The following is a 24,476-nucleotide window of genomic DNA, read 5'->3' as shown; positions in this document are numbered from 1 at the left end:
GCGTACTTTATTACGGCTCCTCGGTGCAGCGGGAAAAGAGATCTGACAAGGAAGAGAGAAGAGGGCAAAACAGGATCCCTGAGCTGCCAGACGGCCGCCTCGCTTCTAAAACAACCGACAGCTGCTTTCCGTTAATTTATCACCAGCACAAGGAGAGGGTAAAGAAAAGAGTGAGTGAGAGAGAGAGAGAGTCAGTGTGTTGTGCTGATTCTTGTCTCACTTGTGTTCTAAAATTCATCAGATTCAGTGCCCCATATCGCTATTTTCCAAGCTACACATAATACAGCCTCTATGCTTGGCTCAAACTGTTAACTGTTAACAGAATTAACGTTTCTCATTACTTAACACCAGACACCCATTGAACATACATGTGTCTACATGGTGCAGACACACGGACTCTGACGAGGACGCATCTGGATGCACTGGACCACTAAATGCTCTGCCGCGTGGGTGACGTTCGCGAACTGGGCGGCGTTTGGTTTTTGCTCTGCATTTTACTGAAGTATGTTTCTGAAAACATTTGAGGTGAGAAATAGGCAACGCAGTAAGCCAATCTTGATTCATATTTGATCAGCACTGCCTAGTTTGACAGTTTGATCTGAGTTTCGTGAGCCGGCCGTGGTGCGCTGGAGGGACCTCATTTGCATCCAGGTGAGGTCGAGTCGTGATTATGCAAATTCAGATATGGCGGTTGGTCCGTCAGTCGGATCTGCAGCTCTCCATAGAAAACGAACGGGATCCATCGACTTGACACCCGTCAACAGATTCGGTGCGTCTGCACCTTTAGGAGATAGCAGGCTAGCGGCGTGAGCATGGGCGCCTAGCCAATCCTAGCTCTCGAATGCTACGCAGGGCGTGTCTTGCCAAGAAAAGCAGAGCGATCCATAACAACGCAGGCCTGCTTGGTCTTGTGCATTGTGCTGTTTTCCTATTTAATGAGCTGCCACCGTGTTAAAGTTTCATATCGACTTGGCAGAGGAAGCAGCCAGAGACACTGAGCTCTAAAATTCTGGAGGCAAACCTCAAAGCCGTTATTTATAGCACAGCTCTGACTCTCTCACTTTCTGATTCTTTGACTTTCTTTCTCCATTTTGCTTCCCCCTTCATCGCTGCTCTCCACCCACCCGTTCGCCCTCAGTCAGTCCCTCGTCAACAGATTCCACCAACCAAGAATATTACTGCCACAGTTCATTGAGCAAGTCCAGTCTAGTAGCAATAAAGTATGTTGTATATTTTCACAAGCCGCTCTCTCCACCTGCTGAAAGCAAAGCTGGTATGAGCAGAATGCTTACAAACCGAGCGGCCAGTGAGACTTTCAGTGTGACTAAAGGATAGAAACACACCAACAACAACATTGTTATTACTGCTTATCAACTGTGGAATTTACAGGCTTGTTTTCCCTTAGACATTCAGGTTGAGTAAACACAGATGCACACCCACACACATTCATTGAGAGTTTAGAGTTCTGTAGCAGCAGTAACAGGTATTGAGGAATTATTCCCCAGGTAAGGGCTGTCCATGATAATGTCCCATGTAATAAGGCTCTGGAGAGCCCTGTGGCTTCTCTAATGCCACAGGAATGGCTGGTTGGCTGAATGGTAATGGTGGTGGAGAGTGGATTTACCACATTCTGTGGCCACGACCTAACCATATTACTTTTCTGCTGAGAAAGTCTCCTCTTCGTTTTTCTTCCTCCTGCGCCCCCCCTCTGTGATTGGTGTTGTGTCTGTGGTTGGTCTGACAGCCGTTCAGAACACGTGAAGCCGAGTGTTTTCCTTGTGGCTCTTTCCCTTTTTAAGTTCTCTGTCTCTCTCTCTCTGCCTTTGTCTTCACACCGGTGCAGCTCTTTTTACTCCCCTTTAATTCTCTTTTCCACTCTGCACGTTTCCCCCTCCTCACCCCACGTTTTTCTCCCTGCACCTCTAGCTACTTGTGGTCAAGGTGCATGGATATTTCAGTGCCCTTAATCCAGTTTTTTTTTTTTTTCAAACTCCTCCATTTCTTCAGTGAGAATTCTTTCTGTCGTCCTCCTCTTCCAGCATAGTCTCTCTTCTTTCTCTCTGTGCCCTGTCTGCTTCTCCGGCGGCTGTCGTTCTTAATTGGTGTTGCTCTGTGTCTGCTTTCATCCTCCGCCTGTTTTTTCCCTCCTCTCAACCCCCCCTCCCCCTCTCCTTCTCCACCCACCTCCCTCTCCTCTGCATCCCTGACGGAAAAAGACAGGCATCAGACAGACTTCCCCCTGCCTATGTACATCAAGCTTCCCCGTGTGTGTCTTGTGTGTTTTTATGTGACTGGGTTTGTGTGTGTGTTGTGAGTCTCTAGCCTCTTCATTCCTGTACAGCGTGTTCTTGTTGTCATAGCTCCTTCACTATAGCTTAGCCCTATAGTCCCAGGATATGGAGCTGTGTTGTGCAGCACAGGAAGAGAGGATTTTGCCTTGCTGCACAGAGGCCCCAGTTTGCTGAAACTTGGGATGTTTTCCTACTTAAAGAAATGCCACTAAGTCAGTGTGGGATCTCCTGTTAGGGCAAGCTTTACGGTGGAGGAAGGAGCAGGATTTGGGCCTTCATATGTGTATTGTGTATGTCATATGTGTATTCTGTTGGCTAAGGTGATCTAAGCCCTTTTAATGTAGGAGGAAATTGAATGACAGACTGTGGCCTTGTGGGTCAATAACCTCAAAACAGGACATATTTGCCTAATTGCAGTGTCATACTGCCAGCGATGGTAAACCTGATGCTGGAGGGTAGACGCTGCAGGGTCACTGCCGAGGAGATGCTGGTGTCAGCAGTACTGAGGGAGAGAGAGAGAGAGACAGGGAGAGGCAGGTAAGGATATATGTGGGAGCTAACAGAGGTCAGGAGGGAAGCTAACTTTGGCATCGACTACGTCAGCTCAAAAGACAACTGTCCCCTCTCTCACGTTTCATATGACAACAACTGTTCTTCTACTGCGGAGCTTCCAACATCTGATAACAAAGACAATCCTTCCATAGTGTGTTGACATATAGGAAATAAGATGAGGATAAATCTAGGTCAGCAACAATTAATCAACATAAAAAAATACTATTTCCACAACTGTTTTGCTAGTAAATTAATAATTTGTGATTTTTTTTCAAGCAAAAAATCCAAATACTTTCTAGCTCCAGCCTCTTTGTCTAATGTGATATTTCATTAGATACATTTTGAAGATGCTGCCTTGGGCTTAATGGTATTGTGATGGGCATCTTTCACAATTTTCTGACATGATATTGACCAAACGATTGATCAATAAAGAAAATAACCGGCAAATTGATCTGTAATGAAAATAACTGTAGTAGTATTTGTTCTCCAGTGACCCGATTTCCCCAGCCGTCATTCCCTGCCATCCTCTGCGGCATCAGACATAGTAACTAGATGGGGTCTGGGGGTGGGGGGGGGTAAAAGGTGAGACATGGTCAGCTGTAGTAGTGAGGCTATATCACAAGCAACTGACGGGGAAAGAGAAATCTAGCACACAGAGTTAATAGCTAAAGCCGGTTTCTTCCCCCTCATATGTGGGTGGTTGTGGCTCAGGAGATAAAGTGGGTTGTCCACTAATTGCAGGGTTGGTGGTTCAGTCTCTGGCTCTCACTGCCCAGTTGTTCCTGACGGCAAATATATCCAGCTGCAGCCGCAGAACGAACATGCAGTATCTACATGACACACCCACTTTACTACATGATACACCCACATGGTTAGGTTTAGGCATGGGGGGGGGATGGCTAGGGTTCGGGGGGTGTGTCATCTAACATGCTATTGGGGGGGGTATGTTTGAATGGGTGAATATAGGAAAAGTGCTACATTAGTACAGTCCATCTACCACATCCTCTGTCTCTTTCTGTCCTTGCTTGCTGTCACTGCGTCCCCGTCCCCAACCCTTCTCATCCTCTTCTTTTTAGTTTTTGGTGTGCAGTGTTTCGGGTGGCATGCTAAGAATTGGAGAGAGAGGAGGTATAGTTGTTTAAAGTAGTTGTCGCCATGGTCTGGGAACATATGAGACATACTGGTTTTGAAGTGCCTGTGGGAAGAATGAACATGTAAAAAGAGTCTGTCCATTCTTGATTAAAAGCTCTGTTTTCGCTGTCTACTTTTCTCTTTTTTAGAGCACGCCATGTGAAATTTCTTTTCTCTGACTCACTTTTCTCTCTGACTGTTTTCTCTCGTCTCGCCTTGTCTCTCTCCCCTGTGTGTGTGTGTGTGTGTGTGTGTGTGTGTGTGTGTGTGTGTGTGTGTGTGTGTGTCTCACTCACTGACTCTAGCTGCACTACTTATCGGTATGCAGAGATTTTATTGGCCGAGTAGCATCATGTGAGATGATTTACAACACATACAATTGGTCTGCGAGTTTCCTGGACCGCTAAACCTGTGCCGTAAAGGTTAGAAAAGCTGCGCCGGTTAAAATAGAAACGCTCCATCAAAATGATCAGTTATAGGTCCTGGTCAGGATAGGACAGTCAGACAGGACGTCTGGGTCCGGACCTGGACTGTGGTCCCCCTATTAGTCAATGACTCAAAACAATTCCACGATAACGAAGGATGATAACGTAGGGTGTTATCATGAATATCATTAGTAGCCCATTGATATTAATGATCATGTGAAATTTTAGCAGCAACGCTCATAGTGGAAACACTGCTGCACATAATACACATACTGCATACAATTATCCGTGTGTTCACAAACGCACACACACCCACATCCACACATAACTGGTGCTCCTATTTATTACCTGAGGGCTGCCGTCCCTTAGCTGCTGAGGAAGCACAATAATACACACAGACTCCTGTGTGTATGAAAAATAGGACTGTGTAAGTGTGTGAACGTGTGAGAGAGAGAGAGAGAGACAGAGAGAGAGAGAGAGCGTGTTTAGCAGGCATTCACATTGAAAGCAACCCTGCATTATAACAATGCATGGGGTGTATTTTGCTGCAGGTGAGAAATAAAAAACAATCCAGGAAGTCCAGTTTGAGTAACAGATCCATGAGTTTGAAAGCTGATCAAACACCAAAACACGTCTCAGAGCTTTATAATACTGAGAGACAAGATTTTACAACTTTGGAAATTTCTTACAGCAATTATTTTTTCTTTTTGTTTTGACAATGGTGAGGTAAACAGTAGAAATCCAGAGTTCATGTTACAAAGTGGTCTAATAAGTGCACTTGCGTTTGATTGACCGAAGCTGTGCCTTGCCAGATGATGTCACATTGCGTTGGCACCCCTACTGCATCACTGGACTGGGTCTTTCTTCACGCAGTGCTAAACTCAAACTATGTGAATGCGGCCTTAGGGAGCAATCAGAGGAGGAACAAAAAAAATGAGGAAGAGAAAATACAGATGGAGGAGAAAATAGCAATGTAGGGATATCTTCTTTCTTTCATTTTAGCCCTGCTGCCATGGCCACTAGTCTGGCAGTCTTCCCCAGGGTTTGGCTCTAGACTGACTGTTGACAACAGTGTTCGGTGTCTCTCTTCCCCCCCCCCCCACATCTCCTTCGCTGCCCATCTGTATGTCTGTCTAACCCTTGTCTACTTTCTCTTTTCCTTCCCTGCCTGACTGCCACAGAGACATTACTCCAGCGTCAGACTCTCTGTGAGGCCTCTCCTGTCTCTTTGATTGACAGCTCCGTCTCCCTGCCAGTGGGCAGTACAGTGGGAGGCAGGTCTTTCATTAATGTCCTGTTATGAGCTTCAGGATTCATTCATACATTTAGATTTTTGTTGGTGTCCAGGCCCTGTGTAGGAACATTAGTCAAAGACAGTCAGGACTGTTTTCATTATCAGCTCATCTGCCATTTTTTTTCAATTAACTGAATAAAGATTAGTCTTTAAAATGCCAGAGTACCATGAGTCAAAAACACCTATTATAATTCTCTCTTTGCTTGCTTTGTTTGATCAACTGTCCAGAATCCAAATATATGAATTTATAACAATATAGAACAGAAAATAGCAGGGCATCCTCTTCTGCTTTTGGGGGGCTTGAACCAGTAAATGTTTGGTATTTTTGCTTGACAAATGACTTTTAATGGCGCTTAATCAGTCATCAGAATTATCAGACCACATTATGATGTCATCATTTAGCTTTTGCTCTCACAGTCCAACGTTACTAGCCAACATGATCAGCTAACAAGGGGTTAAAAAGGACTCCCTAAAACAAATGACATGGTCAGGAGTCTTGCACACAATGTAGAAGCTTAGAAACAATGCAAGCCACAGAATTTGTCCAAATAATAACAGACTCCAACTCATAATATATGCCGTCATAGAATTCCATTCCTGTTTGGTTTCAATAGAAAAAGCTGAGTTGATCTAACACAGTCTTTTGCAGCGTTATGGTAGTGATTATTATTGTTAAAGTTCGTGTTGTCGAGTTTGTGCAAATTGAACATATTGCTTAAGCAGTGGTGCACTTTATGAAAGAAAGTTATGTCCTTCCGTTGAGGATGAAACACAATGGCTTATTGTACAAGTCCGTGTGTGCGTGTGTGTGTATATGCACTTCTCACAGGATGGCAAGCAAACAAGAAATAGGCCATTATTTTACACTGACATGGAGATGATTGATTTTACTTGTACGTTTTAGAGAGCGGTATAATTGATTTGATATGACATAGTGCTGTATTATAGATTAGTGTCCATTGCACTTAGCAAAGACTAAACACACACACATTTAGTCCTTACGGTCCAGCTCATGCCTCTAATAGTTTCCAGTCACTAAAGCTGAGCCAAAGGAAATACAGGCTGAAATGAAGCACTTAGTTTCCCTGGCCCTGGGGCTAGCTATGCAGCTAGTTTGACTCACGCCCACTGGAAACAGATCTTGGTAAAAAAGGGCCTTGTGTCTTATTCTCTCTGTCTGTTGGCTTTTACGTTGTCTTCCTTTCAATCCTTTTAATCCATTGGCTTTTTATTTTCTTGCTGCTTCCCGCTGTCTTTAAAGCAGCCTTTTTTAACACAGACCTTCACTCTTATTGTTCGCTCTCTCTGTTTTTATCTCTCTCTCTCTCTCTTTAACTCACGCATGTGCCTTTTTTTTGTTAATTCAATTCAATTCAATTGGCTTTATTGGCATGAAAGTTTCAAGAACAATGTTTTCATTTTTCCCTTTTTTTTGTCCCCTTTAGTCTCCCCTTTACATCTTCTCCTTTTCAGTTTTCGTCCATGAAGGAAAGTCTTCCTCAGACGTGCCTGCTGTGATTTATGTATGAATTGATGATTGTTGGTGGAAAAGTTTTTCCAGACACTTGGCTCTGACTTACACATGGATCAAAAGGAAAAGGGGGCTGAAAGTTTATACGCTCAGTATATGTGTGTGTTCATTGCGATCGTGCCATACATGTGTAAAGTGTTTGACGCCGACGGGGTGTGCAAAGTCATGAAAAAGTAAAGGACAACTAAGCATTTGAGCTTCATGTTTTCACTCGTTGCTCTTTCCCTTTTCTGGTCGGACAGCTGAGAGAAGCTAGCAACAGAAGAAAGAGAACCATTTGATGGAAGAAAAGAAAAAGAAAAAACAAGAAGAAAAGACCAAGAAGGACGTCGCTCAGAAAAAGGTGAAAACTGATGCACATGCTCACACACACACACACACACTCGTTAAAGATCCTCCTAATGAACAGCTTTCAATGAAAAAAAGCAGATTTGGCTGATTTGTGTGGATGTAGGCAGCGAACCACTAGCCAACAAACAATTGACCTATTCTGTCCAACGCTGACAGAAGAATGTATCCAGTAGTTCTTTTCCTGTTATATAATGCTCCTCAAGGTTTTCTCATTACATTTTTTTGTATTATTATTGCAGTTTGAAAGATTGTTGAACATCGTCCTTGCTATATTTAGTTCAAGCATGTCCGTTTCTCTCTCTCTCTCCCCCTCTTGCAGGCTGCTGATCAGAAACCCAAAGGTGAGTGTCACCATCAAGTAAACTACAGTCTCTCATCTACTTCATTTTCAAAAAGTACACGCTACCCACTGATATGCATTAATCACTTCTGATTAACGCACACTGACCCATAAAGGCATATACACACATTATTCACGCCTTATACACATGTAGCATTTAGCGTTCTTGTACACAGATGGACACACACAGTTTGCACATGCATGCACAATTGTGCCGTTTGACTCACTGTGTCTCACACACACACGCACAAACACACACACACACAGCAGAGCAAATACAGTGAAGTCAAATGCAGAGTGACGCCCAGTACGCCCGCAGCACCAGGCAGTGAAGCGTGAGTGTGCCCAGACAGCACACTGTGTTGTGTGGGTAGTGGATAGGGGGGGGGGGATGGGGTGAAGGGGGAAGGGAAGAGGAGGAGTGGAATAAAAGAAGGGCATGGAGTGCAGCTGAAACGCAGTGAGAGTGGAGCTGAAAGAACAGTGTCCTCACGTGCCCTTGGTGTTCTCTTAAGATGCTGAAACATGTTGTTTCTGTGTGTTGCTGTTACATCGGTTATAGATTCAGGTCACTGTAGAAGCAGAACAACCGTTTCCGGCACAACTTCACCTACTTCCAAAGTGCCTGGAGAAGGGAAAAAGACTCCAGCAACACTTGTATATAGAACAACTTCATTGTTATAATTGGTTATGGCTTTCATCAGGGTCATCATGAAACTCATTACAAACATCATTTAAATAGGGAAGGTATAAAGCCGAAAAAAAAACTTCAAACTAACCGAAACGCATCAGTCTGACAATCAAGTTGTTCTATATACTAAAAGTATTACTGTAGTTTTGACTTCTTATAGTTTTAGATTGAAACTACTACTGAGTGCTGCCGTCAGTTGTCCCAATGACAAGCTTGTGATTTGCAAGTACAAATATCTGCGTGGTGGTTTATTGTGTATACTTTCAGTTTACGGATAGATTATTAGAATCCAGTGTTAGGTTTGACATTAACACCACCTTCCTATTCCCTTGAATGAGGAAGTGTGTCCAAACCTTTCACTGGTACTGTATGTATAGTAACATGTTCCCACAGCAACAGCCTTTACTGTCTGATGCTTTTTCCGCCTTCAAAATAAGGAAAAGGTTGTGCCTCAACTGTGACCTTTCTAAATCTTAAATACATTTAAAATGAATGAATGATGGTGTGAGCGATTTAGCCGTGGCAGACGTACGAGGCCCTGTCTCCTCCGTCTTCGGCCCTTTCGTCATCTTATTGCCTCGTATTAGTCAAGCAGACCGTCCTTTGTTTTATTTTTTTTTTAACCAGCACCAGTCTGGTGTGATTCCTGCATTTACAGTTGGTAATGATGCAATTAAAGTACCATTCTTGAAATAGGTTAGGAAGGGTAAAGACAGTACATTGATCTGAGCAATCCTCAGTGTGTCTTTTAGCGTGCTAGCCCCCCCCCCCCCCCCCCTTCCTCCAGTTTGAGCACCAGCGTGGCCATCTGGGTGTAACTGTCGGGCTTTAACAAAGGTCATCACAGCTTGCCTTAACGCTAACCCGCCTATATAATTGCCCTCCCTGTGTTCCACTGCCCTATCTGTGAGCTTGACCTTTTACCTATAAGTAAGTTCCAAAGGCCCCACACAACGCTAGCTTATCTTTCATTTGAATAAGCATTTAATGCCCCTCTTTTGCTCGAGTGATGTCATGGAAATGTGATTTTTTTTTTTTCCGAGGAAGAATTTCTGGCTCCCTGAGGTTGAATTTGAATTCAGTCTCCGATGTGTTTGATGTCTCTTTGTATAGAACTCAGATAAAACATACTTGTCATAAATAGTCTTTAGAGCGAGGAACAAAGAACATATGCACATATTAGGAGAGAACAAGCAGACTTTGTAATGCGCATATTACACAGAACAGATTCACTGTTTCCATGAACATCCTGCTTCACGCTCACAGTGAACATCCACACCTGAAACCTGCCTTTTACAACCACTGAACAGCTTTACTGGACTAGTTGGTGCTTAAATTACCCACTTTGGGGCACCTTATTGGTGGTAATAAAGAAAAGGTAAACTCTCCTCTGTAACTGTCCAACCAGACTGTTGGCTGGTGAGCGTCTTTGCTACATATTTAAGAAACGCATGTTGGAATAGACACACCAGGAGTTAGTCACACTTCAATTGAGGCTTTTTATATTGACAGTAGATGGAGAGTGTTGGGGTTGGAGCCCCTTTTAAACATAAGGCCTCTAATTGTATTGGACTGAAAGTAACTGGACAAATGATATACTGCCTGTATTTGGATTGGGGTCAGGTGACTGACTCAACCAGTCAAGAACATTCCTCATTGCTTGTCTTGTGCGTTTGTTTGTGCATTTCTCTAACATTTAGGCATGTTATAAACTCAAATTCACATATTCATTGTTTCATTTACAAATTCAATTTGCCGTATTAAAGCCAAAACAATGAAAAGTGTTTCACAGCCTTAATACTCTCTGACTACACTGTATAATAAGTGAATGTGGGCTTTATCAAGTGTTACTGGCAGGAGTAACAAGGGAAATGCTCGGGGCAAGGAGGGAATTTTGATAACTCTGCCTGTGAGAGAGGCCCAGGGGCAGGGGAACGACTGAAGAGAAGGAGGTAGGAGGAAGGAAAGGGAGCAAAAATGAAGGAAGGAAAGAAAGTAATGAAGCAATGAGCACTTTAGACGAGTGCCAAAAATGACCATCGGGAGTCAATGACGGTGCTAATATAGAACGGGACTAATGACATGGACATTTATTTTATGATATGTTTAATGAGAGATAGAGAGAGAAACAGACAGAGAATGAGAAACTGATTGTGTGAATGTAGTGAGTCCTCATGCAGACAGAAAGATAAAGAAAGTCGGGAGAAAGAGGGCCTGTTTGGAGGCTAATCGTTCAGTGAGCCATCAGGACCTCTGTGAGTTTGCTTATAACCTCCCATCTGCAATATCTCTTAGAAGGAAGGTGGCATCAACTGGAATGAGTTGAGTTTTCATGCGTGACACTAAATAATAGAGGTGTGTGTGTATATGGAGGAAGGTAGGAAATCAGTATGCGGCAGTGATTTGTGTCTTTCCATCCATATCAGTGAATTCTGCCTTCCTTATACACTCTCAGAAATTCATAGACACATACACATGCACACCACCTCCCCCATCCTCACCGCCTCTTTCTGCTTTCCTCTCTGCAGGCCTCCTTGGTCCCAGGCATTTCAATTTGTTTGCGGTAATCGATCTCGGCCTGGCGCGTTCATATGTATGAAAATGAGATAAAGCTTCAGCGCGGTGGAATTAACTTTTCTGCCCCCCATTAGGCATGGCGCTTCACGAACGCAGGGTTCCAGGAGGCAGTGTCCCACTGCCCCAACCCACCTCCCCCACACGCACAGGCTGGACCTCTGATGCAGCCCCCCCCTCCTCCACCCCTCCACCCACCCTCCTTCTCCCCCGGTCCCCATTACCTCAGAGGGATGCTGATTATTCACCCCAGCACACGCGCAGCTTCATCACAATCTCTGCCACCACTGCAATCACACTCAGTCAGCTTGACTGCTACACATACCTACCAGCCTTGACAAAAACATGCACATGCAAAGACACACACACACACACACACACACACACAGACAGTGCACATAGTGTACATATCAGTCAAGCTACAGATAATGTATCTGTAGCCACAGTCACATTAAAAGATGTGCACACTCCCTCGCTACAGGGACTTGGATCCTTTCAATCCATTCTCAGTGGTTGAAGCAAATGCGTATAATGTGGAATTGCAGAAGAGCAAAAGCAATAGTATGCGAGCCGTGGTGGCTCATGGTGGCGTACAGGTACTCACACACAAAGACTCATGAAGTCATGAGGAAACATGGCCCAAGCAGGAAGTTACACAAATACAATTCATGAAAAAGGTGGCTACACGCTGGCACAGAAAGCCACAGTAATATCACAGTGCGTCTGTTGCATTCCCTCACACCGATAATCAGAAAATCTGCAATCTCCATTTTTGCTGCTCAGGCACTTTTCACTGCTGAAAGGTTAGAGAACAAATGTAACGCCTGTCGCCGTGTCGTCCCTCGCTCTCCCCCCTTTCCAACATAGTTTCCTGCGCCTGTTTCATTTCACCCTCACTACGCTCGGCCCTAGCGACCGCATCTGTGGAGAAACATATTTACACGGTGTCACCGCAGTGATAACAGCATTATATTTTTCAAAGTGGCGAGAGACGTACATAAACACAAGTGTGTCGTATAATTCTGTATTGGATTAATTTGCAATTTCACATGCTATTAATTGCGTCAACACTTTGAAAGGGAATTCCATGAATTGCAATCTAATTAGAGGCTAATTTACTTTAGCATTGGGGCTGCTTTTCTCTTCTGTTAACCACATTTATAAACACTCAATGAATTAATAGTGAATAGCTTGTGAATTACGTCCTGTGGATTTATGACTGCCAAGCATAATTGTTTTTCCTCTACCCCCCGTGTACTCACCCGGCATGCATGTCAAGCGCTGGAGGAGAGGGAGAGATGGAGGGAGAGAGAGAGAGAGGGGTCAGAGAGAAAGGAAACAAAAGAGGGGAGCGCAAACTTAAACAAGGCTTTCCTCTCTGTGTGTTCATGTTGTATGATCAGTCACAAGCTGCTGACAAGAGAGCCCGTTCGATGCCTTCTGCCCCTCCCGTATCATCTTCTCTCCCCCCCAGCAGTGAACTGCTTCATGTCAGATATGGGGCAGATTAATAGGATGTAGCTCAGCTGTTATGAATGACAGTTCAGTCTGTGCTTTTACGTGCATGTGTATATGGTTCAAAGACTGCCTGTACGGCTGCATAAGGGGCCCCTCTCACTCATCCCTCAGGCTGTTGTCAAACTGGAGTTAGACCACAGAGACTCCATAATATTCTGCCAGTATAGTTTTGATTTGATGAGATTGCCTTTATTAATTGTATACAGTATGATATTACAATGCCTTTTCATTAGACTTGGCTTCTTAAATTGCACATTTTAACCCAGCATGGGTTGTTGCTATCATTCCCGACGCTCTAATAACACCGCAGCTCAGGCTGTGGGAGACCATGTTTCTTAAAGTTTAAGACACCTTGCATCATCCTACATATCTATCAAATTCAAAAGGGATTTAACCTCAGGCAGTCGTTGCCCCGAGGCGCTGACCTCAGGTGGAAGTGCAGTATGATCTTGTTAAAGCTATATAGTCAGATAGTAGGTTAGCAACTGTTAGGGCTAAAAAGCGCTCTCGGCATAACTCTGTCATAATCCTGACATGCAGGAGAGACACAGCTGAGATGAACAACCACAACTGGAGAGAGAGAGAGAGAGAGAGAGAGAGGGAAAAGGGAGGCTGGCATGGAGAGGGGGTGGGGGCAATAATGAGATGGAGAGGGTGGAAGAGGCGTGGCATGGGAAGAGGTCACAAGAGGCAAAATAGAGGTACGTTAGGCAACTGTCAGTCTCTATGGCAATGGGGCGTTATATAGGAAGGGTGAGGGGTGAGAAATTTTTCCTTTATTTTGTGTGTGAGTGAGGGAGTTTCTGTTTTTCTCTACTAATACTGACAGATGGGACCTCATAGAGACGCACCCACATGACCCTCCCTTGTGTGTGTAAACACTGTGACTAAAGCGTCCTCTTGGTTACCGCGTCAAAACAACCAAGTCGCATTTCTATGTGCTCCTGTTTACCAGTAACATATAACATAATGTTACAGAATTTTACTACCAAACGGATTAGTATCACTGACTTCCATTCAAATATCTATTAATATTTGGAGAATATAGTCACCAAGTGTGAGGGTCACAGACCAAATGTAATAGCTAAAAATGTTCAGTGTGATATAAAAAGAAATGCTCATGATCTGAGTCCAAACTCATGTTGTTTTCGGTGTTTGCACTTTCAAATTTCTTTTAACTTTCCAGTTTCTTGGCCAAAACTTGTTTCACTAATTTCACATGGACCTTAGCTTGTTAACACACTCTAAGAAAACACACTGACACACACAACCGCACACCCATAAACTGTAAAACCCATGTAAACCTGCTTTAAAACATGCTGTATTTCCTTACCTTCCCTACCTTTTAGCTCTTATTGGATTAGGGAAAGGCACCATTGTGTAGGGCATATAGGCCTGTGTGTTGTGTCCACCCCCCACCCCCCACCCCCACCCCCTTTGCTATAAACATGGCTGCATAATAAAGTGGCTCTGCAGACAATAGACAGAAGAGATGTGGGAACCTGCACTGCCTGGCACTATGCACAGTTGTTCTTACAATAACAGATAGATTTCTCTCTGCCTTGTGTGTGTGTTATTTTTTTTTTTCCTTCATCTACGCTCACTTGCTCTCTTATTCTTAAAGCTATTGCTCTTTCTCTCACCCTCTCTCATTGTGTGTAATTAACCATTTAGTGTGAAGATGGGCTGTAATTAAAAGTTTGGTGCAAGGTTGCAGAGAGCGCCTCAGCTGGAGGGTTTAATGGAATTTACAGTGCACTTGTTACAAATGCTTATTTAATTGGCTCTCCTTTTCATCTTCAATTAGGGGTACTAAGGCCACCAGCACATAAGTCTAAATTTGGTTTCCACAATACAACTCTCACTTGCACTGATTTCTGTATTTACCTCTTCCTACAAAGGGATATTTCCAACAGTATGTTTGCTTGTTTTTATCTGTATGCCTCATATACCAGTTGATAAGATCAAGATTATATCCAAAAGTTGGCTATGTTTAAAGTTGATAGGATTTTTGGCTCCGTCAGTGTAAAAACAAGGCGTAACAGAAGATTTTTTTTTATTTTGGTTCGCCACTGATATTCTATTTCCTGCCATTATCAAGTCAAAACTTCCTCTTCCCCAAAACTCACTCAACACTTTGGCTCTGTAACACAATTCAGAAATAGTCAGTAAAACTTTCAGTTTGTAGATATCTTAAACAAGCTAACTGTGACTAGATATTCATGTTTTTCTATGTATGATAGTAGAAGCTGCCAATTAGATAAAGTAGAAAAGGTCTCCATCACATTCCAGCCAAAGGCCTCGCTCTGAGCAGCAAGTCACTTAGATCCAATATCATCAAGGCAATGACCCAGTTTAACTCAGGTGTACAACAAACCGCATCCCTAACCTTAACCATGTCAATTAGTCATAAGAAGAAACGACATCAACAGCTGTTTCTTTGAAGCTGCTACTCATCCAGTTGAGTTCAGATGCAATAAGCTTGCAACCTCACCAATTTACTATGTGCATTTCATTCCCTTTCATTGGCAGTAAGTGTAACCAACATACTCTTCACTTTCCTCAATTAATCTTTTATAGACGCACTCTCATCTGAGGGATTTCCCCACTTTTCTCCATTGTTTTTTTTTTCCCTTTATAGTCCTTTTTATTTAAACCCCACCCCTTGAAAAGCACTCACAGATCCGTCATGGATTAAGAAAAGATCTCTCTTCCTCTAAATGAAAGATGTCTCTCTGTAAATGTGTTTCTTCAGGGCAAAGGGGAGCTGTGTCTCTCACCTCTTATACATTCAGACTGCCATTTTTGCTGTCTGATTTCCAGACGTGTGCACACACACACACACCCTCCCGCTCAGGAGACCATTAATTCTCACTGATACACTTGTTAAATACAGATTATACAAAAGATGGTTACACATTACCCAGATGGAGAGTGTTATAGCAACAGTTTTCCGTGAAAATGAGAGATTATTTTAGCTTTTTTTTGCAAGCATAGAATAATGTAAATGAACAGGTTTGTGATTTTAAACACATCACGATTCATGTAGAGAAACGTATCAGTGATTGTGCAGAGGAAATAAGATGTGGTCATCAGCAACAACATAAGAGAGTTGTAGCATGGATACACTCCTGTTACTACAACAACACACAAACAGGCTGAATGAAGCTGTGTGTGTGCGTGTGCGTGTGCGTGTGTGTGAGAGTGAGGCATGCGTGAGCCAGGAAAGTTGTCTGTCTGTCTCTATCTTTCTTCTGGGTTCATGTGCTTCCTGTACCAGACTTGAAGCTATGATAAACGGTGAACTGACTGAGTAACACCCATATGGGGCTTTTTGACCAAATTGTCTAGGGAACTGAACTCATTTCCTTTTGTGTGTGTGTGTGTGTGTAAGAACTGCAAAGATTTGGCCAATGTCATTTTTCTAGCCAGTGAGATATGAGGTTATTTTTTGACTGTGATGTTTGTTTGACTTGATGTCAGAAAGGAGACATGCAGAGGTGGAGTGGTTTAATGAAAATGACTCCAGAGCAGCAATCATCTGCTGCATTTATGTGGTTAATTTCCGCCTCGAGTACGTAACCGCAACGAAAAAGTTGAGTTTTGTTTCCATCACTGTCTTGCTTACTGACTAGTTGGAAAGTTGGCTTCGCAAATGTCATTTAAATTTCAAAAATGTTTAACGTAGGCGATAAATTGATACTCGGAAAAAACCATTGTGTGATATTAGTCTTAATGAATTTGGCATTAACGGTCGCCAGGCTTGTGTTTGAGCAGTCAGCAACACGAAGCAAGAACAAACTGCACCCTGAGGGGCAGAGAGACGCCAAAAAGTTTTCACTCGGTAGAAAAATTGGGTTGAGAGAGATGAAGTTGACGGAGTTAAGGGGGGAGAGATTTGGAGTGGAGAGACGGAAGATTAGAAAAAAAGGAGACGGAAACAAGACGGGGGGGCAGGGGGGGGGAGGCAAAAACAAGAAATGAGGAATGAAGATGGATTAAGGCCCAGAGGGAGAATAGTAGACCAGGTTGAGAGACAGGTAGGACATGGAGAAAGAGAGAGCAGTTGGGTTATGGAGCAGCCCGCTGATGGAAAGACGGAGGAGGAGGAGGAGGAGGGGGGAGGGAGGGGGGGGTTGATCTGAGTAGGAAGGATGGAGAGGAAAGGGGGCAGGGAAGCATGTATTCACCATCCTGCTGTCTGATTGGTCCAGGGAGCGTCAGGCGGGCTGAGCTGAATTTAATCAGAGATGTGCGTCACCAGCTGCAGTTCCAAGCCAACAGCCAGCCAGATACTGCTAGAGGGGGGCAGGCTCGCTCGCTCTCCCTCCCTCCCTCTTTCTGCATTTGACTAAAGTCTCATCAGAGGAAGGGGGTGCAGAGAACTATAAAAGTGTCTTTTTGCGTGTATATGTGGTGTGTAAAGTGCATTTTTATATTGTCTAGAAAGATACAAAGGCGTGTGTGTCTGTGAAGGACACGAATAGAAGAAAAGAAAGAGGACAACATATGTAGTTCTCTTCATGTAGAGGTGTCATATTTAGAATTTCTGTCCGTTTCCTCCTTATTGCTGCTCTTTCTGTGTGTCAGCAGGTAGGCAGCCATCTGGATTAGTGTTGCGCTCACTGAGAGGGCCTCTGTTTTTAGCCGTGCTCTTAGACAAGCTCTTGGCAGGCGCGGTGAATACCTCTGCGTTCTCAATTTACTTTAACCTCCAGTGTGGCAGCATTGGCCTCTGTGTGTGTGTGTGTGTGTGCGTGTCACTGTGGTTACTTGCCAGAACTGCAGTACAGGACTGCTATGAGAGGAGTTCAGACTCCCACACTGGACAGACCGAAGCTTTAATTAACAAATTATTTCGAGCATATTCATTTCCCACTATCTCTCGGTTTAAAAAAAAAAAAAAAAAAACATTCCTCCTCCCTTCTCCGTCTCTCTATCCCCTCCCTTTAGTGAAAGCAGTCTCAGCTGTTGTGTCGAACGTATCTGTCTAGGGACTACAGAAAACAACATCATCAAGTATTCATCATGCATTTACCCATGGACCAAGAAACTGTAATTCACAGCAGCACTTAGGTCACTAGCTATTGGCAGCCAGTATGAAAGCAGCTATTTCTGTGCAGCAGGTAGAATACTCACACCAACATCCTCCTCAGCTTCCTCAATAAGAAGTATTCAGTGTATAGGTCAGGAGTGTGTTTTTTTTTTTTCTTCAGTCTTGCAGCACCCTGGAGAGGAAACTTCAGCCAAGCCAATCTGTTTGGTTTCTAGCTATCCAGGTCCCGCTAATAATAACACCTTTCACGGTAACGCTCAATTAGACGGCTGGCTGGTCACCGGAACCACAGGGAAAGGGGTCAGGCTGAGGCCAGACCAGCAGGGAAAGGTGTGTGTGTGTGTGTGTGTGTAAAGAAAGAGCCGGAGAAGAGAGCGTAATGAAGAGGAAACGAAGTGTCTCCATGTGTTTGTGTGTGTCTGTGCTCAGTCAGCAGAAAAAAATATGACCTTTTCAGAGAGTGTGTCTAGGCCAGTAGCATATGTTCAACAACAGGCTGCATGAAACAGTCAACTTAAAGGGGTAGTGCATCGCCAAGATACAGCGCGGAGACAAATAGATGCAACTAAATGTCCTTTACCTCCACTCGCTGAGCACTAGTACAAGACACACAATTGAAATTACAGAGATCTCATGAGAACGTGTTGAAACTTTGAATGTGTGACGTTATGTTTTTTTGGAAAAGTCCTCTTGTTCTATCAAAGACTGCTGACATAACATATTGTCACATGTGCTGTTGAAAAAGACATTTTGCTCTAACAAAGAATTGATTAAACTGGACTACCATCCAAGGAAACATCACTGTTGGCTGATTTCAATTTCGGGACTTCCTTGTAAAGAATAATTACAGCTCCACCCTATTGTCCGCTGGCGGAACTACCCAGACAAATATAATGTCTGTTACATAAAGGACTAATACTGAGTTAACCCCGACATTAATACCTTGCTACCTGCATGTGTCTTTCTGTGTGTGTGTGTGTATGCCTGTGTGCCTGTGTATTGTATCCATCCAGTGCCAGAGCCTGCTCCCACTAAGCCCAGTCCCGGCCCACCCTACCACCTCCACCCCGCCAGCCCCACGCTGCCCCTCTCCTCCTCCTCCTCCTCCTCTTCTTCTGGCAATGGCAAGCGTGCCTCCTCCAATAGCCAGCTCCCGACTCAGACTCCCCCTCAGCAGCAGCAGCAGTGCCAGTCGTCCTCTGCCAGTGCTCGCTACCCGCCCAGAGAGGTGCCCCCGCGCTTCCGCCAGCAGGAGCACAAGCAGCTACTGAAGAGAGGCCAGCCACTGCCTGCAGGAGCCCTCAGCGCTCTCACCCTCTCCTCCTCCTCCTCTTCTTCCTCCTCTGCGCCCTCGTCGTCTTACTCTTCTTCTTCTACGAGTACCAGCAGCGCTACCCCAAACTCTGCCGTGTCCGCTGTGGGCAAACGCCACCCAGGTTTGTGTGTAAAAACAAACAAAAAAAAATGCCCTGAAATAGACTTCTGATCATTTTTTTTTTAATTTGGATGTTTTGGTGGTGGCTGTTTGTGAATTATTACATCTTTTTTTTTCGGTTTTTGTGCATGTTTGCTATATTTTGGCTACATTTCATTTTAACAAGCTCAGCAAATTTACCTTTAAAATCTAACATTCTGATTCAATATCAACATATCTTGTTGTTATTCAAACACTAATTATCTATCATCCTGGCATATTGACAAATATAAGGATCCATCATGTAGCTTCATGTCAGTTTGTATTCTGTTTGCCTTGGAACAGATATGTGGTATGCAGAACAGTATTGGCTAATATACTGCACTGTAACCACAATGAATTATGATGATTATGGTCATTGTGATTTAACAGCACACTTTCACTTCCTGTCAGCATAAAACAAGCTACAACTCCCAAATTATGTGGGTAGGCTGACCAAAATAAAACCTAAGACTCAAGTCTCAGATGTTTTAAATTGGCATTTCTGCTCTCCCTGCTTTTCAGATGTTACTTTCTTTGGCCATCTGAAAGGATCTCTGATAGCTATATGCTTGTTCCCAAAGTAGGTCTGTGCTGTTAGACTGCGCAACTCTGGATTGTGGTGCTCACAAAACTGCCAATAATAACTCCGAATTCTTTCATAGCCGAGGAAAACTGTGTTTAGATGTTTCAAGTGAGAAGAACATGGTTCCCGTTTTTTACGTACACACACACACACACAGTCAAACCTCCATAGCCAGTGGTAGCCTTTTAATGAACTCACCGGTGGCCACCCAAGATCACTAATATTGAACCTGCCTTGAGGTGCCCATTGTGCTTTAGATGGTGTGTATTTGAATGCAAGCATGTTGATAAAGAATGACCATACAGCTGTGGAAAGCACCTTTTTTTTTTTTTTTATTTCCACACTCAAGATTTCCTGATTTTCGTTACTATTTCTGCTTTTTGGGGTTTAAATAGCAACGGCAATCATAATCATCTGCTTGATAACGTACATACACACAAAGGATGGCAGCACCTCACATCCTCTAACGTGAGAATAACTGTATTTCACCACACAATGTTTTTATGTTTAGGTTTTTCGAGGGGGAGCTAGCATGAGCGTCTGCCTGCATCTTTGTTGAGTTTCTCTTCTCTGTTTGCTCCTTTGCTGTTCTGTGCTGCCTTTCATTACTGACTCAAATTTGCTGGGAGAACACCAGGCGCTCGGTAAACAAATCTGCAGCAGCTGTGGTTCATGGCTAGCTAGTCGGCAAACTACAGTCCCCCTGCATCACAGAGCCAACGGGTCCCTTTATGCTCTCTCTAGTCCATGTTGCTCTTGTACTCGGGCCTATACCACCGATCACAGAAACAGTCAGTGAATGCCTACTTTTTGCAAGTTGTGCCTCATTTACTGGTACATATACAAACAGATTTTATGGGGGTATTTTAAATGTATTCCAGCATGAACTTGAACAATTGAGACCAGATTTGGTAATCCTGCATTGATTCTGCGTTATCCTTTTATTGCTTATTAGCTCAGAAGCTGAGTTTTCTTTTTTCTATTATATTTCCTCTCTGAGCTCAGCTGTTTAGCGCAGACTTTCCTCAGCTGTGGGCCAGGTTCTAAATTTGGCTGCTGGCTTAACTCACTCAAGAGAAGCAATACCTCTAAGCCTTTAGGAGATTAGATTTAAAAGAATATATTTCCCCTTTGTGCTCCAAACTAGTTAAGATCCCCCTGGTTGAGTGTATTAAGCTATAATGTCCTAATTATTGTCCTAGTCCGAGTCCAGCAGTTGTTGTCCTGTTTGGCCTTTACCTCACCCTGATTTTCCCAGGGGCCTCTCAGTACAACACAGCCTGTGGCAGAGTAGCCATTGGCTAGGTTCCCACCTCTTTCCCCTCTTGTTCTTGTCCCAAGGGCTTCCCATCTCCAGCCTGTTCTGTCCCGTCTACTCGGCTAATAGCCTCAAGCTGGTGGCCCTGTGGTTGCAATGATTTTGGTATACATAATTTAAAAAGTTGAAGATATAAGCTTAAGCCTCTATTTATCCCAGGACATTAGTGCTATTGTTGTAGAATAAGCTTGAGATATAACATGTTGTAAAATTAATATAGATCAACATCGATGAAATACCTGAAAATTTGAACTGTTTTAACATTTGCAACTCTGTGTTTTGGACTTACTCAACCTGATCTTCAAGTAAAGAACTACGCACATCATCTTCATCATAGCTATGAAAATGATTTATAGAATTTCTAAATCTAAAGTTGTCCAACTTTTCTCACAATCATCATGGTGTTACAGACACAAAGTTTCCTTTCTCAGTGTAACTATAAGTAAAGGATGAACTCTGATGTGAGGGCACTTTTCTGACCTCTCTGGTGAGGTCACCACGGCCCAAAGGGGAGTGATGATGTGAAGGCTCCTTCACACAGATACTCCAACATTTTTGTTGTTGTGCACATGCAAACACATGAACATAAATGTAGAGACTGTGCAGCAGTAAGAACACACTAGCCTGACCTAGTTGTGTCCTCTCAGATCTGTGTCTGCCTTGCAGGCCAGCTGGCTCAGAGTTTAAAGGGGAATTTATGCACACACACACACACAAATACATGCATAGGATATACTGTATATATATATAGATACATAGATACACTGAATATATTTAATATACATCAATCTTAATGTTATCTCAATGCTATTTTGCTTCATTGACTCTTGATGCTGTGGCAATATTGTAGCGACATTCATGCCAATAAAGCAAATTTGAATTTATCAGACCAGGTCATAATAGGTTTGTGCAAATCATGTGTGATGTAGAACATTCCTACAGGCCATCCACACACATCACTTCATCTTCAAAGTCTGAAAGGCGAAGCCCTCTAGATTCAAGGGCATTCACGCCACTCCCGCATAACCTCCGCTTATCCCAACACCCGTTTAATTGTCCCCAACACCAGACAGAGACCCCTGTCCCCCCTCTCCCTCCCCACCCCTCCCTCCGTCGCACCCACCACATCCCCGTCTCTCCAGCTGACTGGGGACCATTAAGTAGTCCGGAGCAGCCAGCAGCCGTCCAGACTGGCTCCCCAGTAGCAGGTGCTGGAGTGGGGGTCTCTTAAGACTGTGGGAACTGCAGCCCAACAGCTGTTTGCTGGTCACCCAGACAGAGCATGTTGCCAGAAGGCGCCCTGCTGGGTGCTGTTAACACACTTGGCTCTTTCATTGAGACCCTTTTGATATGTAGGTAAAGTGGTTGAAAGTGGGACAGTGTTATTTTTACTAAAAAATTGGTCGACTGAATGAGGCAAAAAAGATAGTGCATCTTTTTTTTCAAAGGCTTTGTAATGTAACTGTAATGTTAAAGTGCCATCTCATTCAAGTGTGCTTCTTCAAATACTCTACTATTAAGATGTAAATTTAACAAATATTTAAATATGTTATTTGTATGTTTTTGAAATCATCAAATAATCACAAGGCTACCTGGCCCCTAACGAAGCCAGGGAGGTATAGATCGCCCCATGTGCTCAGGCTGTGACTCACACACACACACACATACACACACACACACACAAGTGAGACAACCCCCTAGTGGCTTCATTAATCCAGCCTCTGTCAGGGAAACCAGAGAAGTCACCATCGCTCTTCTATTTTCTCTCTTCTCTCAGCAGAGGTAAACAGACATGAAGGATGAGCTTTTAAACCCTCCTGTGACCATTCTCTCATTCTTTCTTTTTTTCCTCCCTGCTTCCGGAAAAACAAGTGCTTGCCGTCTTTGATCCAAGTGGGCGTAAAGCTCCCCCTCAAAGAGAAATGGTGGAGGTCTATTTGGGGACAAAAGACTACTAAACATCCCCTCCTGCTCTGGCTCTGGTTTATGTCAGCCCACAGTTTGCTCTGAGAAAACCGAGCTTAGTCTGAGCCTCACAGACAAACTCACACGAACTAAGGAATCCATTTATTGCCACACCATCTCTCCTATTCTGCTCATGCTTTCTCTCTCCTGTTCTTTTCCCTCGCCACTGCGAGTGCCAACCCCTCCCCCCCCAGACTCTCCTCCATCTCTCCCTTCCACCCTCTCTCCCTATTTCTGTCACCCTGCTTTTCATTCAATTCAAAGGGGAGGGAGGCATTTAATTCTTGGCTACCTGCCCATTTATATGATGGCAGCTAGTCTCATTATCTTGGAGCTCATCTCTTGCTTATTTCTGCTTCAACTCTTGTCAAGCTGGAATCACACGGCTTCACTGCGATGTTGTCATTTTTTTTTTAGCACAAGCACGGCCGACGCGCTCATCATTAGGAAATGTTTGTTACTGTTTAGCGTCAGTCCAGGTTGTATGCAGAGAGCAGGCCTGTATTTGCACACGGACTTGCACATGCATGCACACAAACAGGCAGTCTTGTTCCCTGCTAGAAGCATGGGGAGCCATAGAGGGCCTCTTTGTTTTTATTTTTGACCCTCTTCATTCACAAAGAGTAATCAGAGACTGCCCTCCTAATTGCAACCAGAATGAAAGCAGCACTGCATTACTGTCACATGATTGCAAATGGAGGATGGAAATAATTGTCCCCTTTTCTTTGTTTTTCATGTTCAGCTTGCGTTAGTATTCCCCTCTGCCAAATTACTGCTTTGCCAAGAATCAGCAAGACCTTTCGGTTGGAATGTCTGGGGAGGGAGCTGAGAGGAACAATTGAGGCATGTTGAGGTGAAAAGGAAAAAGAGGCTGTTTTGCATTAGTCCACACATGCACACATGTATGTATTTACAATAACATGAACACCTATTCATTAGAATGCAATCTTACACAATAGTCTAATGATAAATGCTTCTTTTGTGAAGCTCCTAATACAACGTTTACTACACTGCATACACTTACTGCAGATAATGTAGGTCTAGGATACAGCTCAGGCACCCCGTAGCAGCACGGAGAAGATTTTGTGGTTTGATTTGCAAACCTACTAAGACCCTATCTACTGTTTTGCACTCTTGTGTGGATCTTTGTGAGCACTGTGGTGAGAGGTGTTAGTCTACCTGTTTTCTGGCAACACACATTCCACTCTCTCTCTCATTTTTGTTGTATGTGGGAGTTTTTTTGTTTGACATTTGGTTTGTTTGTAGTGTCTGAAGTGTGCAGTGTCTGAAGTGATTAAAAACATGGCTGCGTTCCAGATTTTGATTAACTTATCATGTAACCTATTTTTTTTTGCTCTTCAGGAAACAAAATGTGCAAATGAGACTGTGAGACAAAGACA

At 43.6% G+C, this 24,476-nt stretch overlaps 1 protein-coding gene across 3 annotated transcripts in view; it reads left to right on the top strand.

Annotated features, from left to right (window-relative positions):
* The window catches only part of tnrc6c2 (trinucleotide repeat containing adaptor 6C2), a 55,180-nt gene that overhangs the window by 6,486 nt on the left and 24,218 nt on the right, over window positions 1-24,476 (top strand). For 2 of the 3 annotated variants that reach the window (XM_067579989.1, XM_067579982.1), the window contains exons 2-4: window positions 7,467-7,567; window positions 7,895-7,916; window positions 18,768-19,190. In XM_067579989.1, coding sequence (XP_067436090.1) covers window positions 7,505-7,567; window positions 7,895-7,916; window positions 18,768-19,190 — 508 coding nt within the window. In that variant the 5' untranslated portion in view covers window positions 7,467-7,504. The remainder of the gene's footprint in view (window positions 1-7,466; window positions 7,568-7,894; window positions 7,917-18,767; window positions 19,191-24,476) is intronic. The other variant, XM_067579995.1, reaches the window with a different exon arrangement.

Source organism: Thunnus thynnus, chromosome 3 (assembly GCF_963924715.1).
Source record: "Thunnus thynnus chromosome 3, fThuThy2.1, whole genome shotgun sequence".
Lineage (NCBI taxonomy): Eukaryota > Metazoa > Chordata > Actinopteri > Scombriformes > Scombridae > Thunnus > Thunnus thynnus.
Note: the sequence above shows the minus strand (reverse complement) of the source record. Positions and strands in the feature narration are given on the sequence as shown.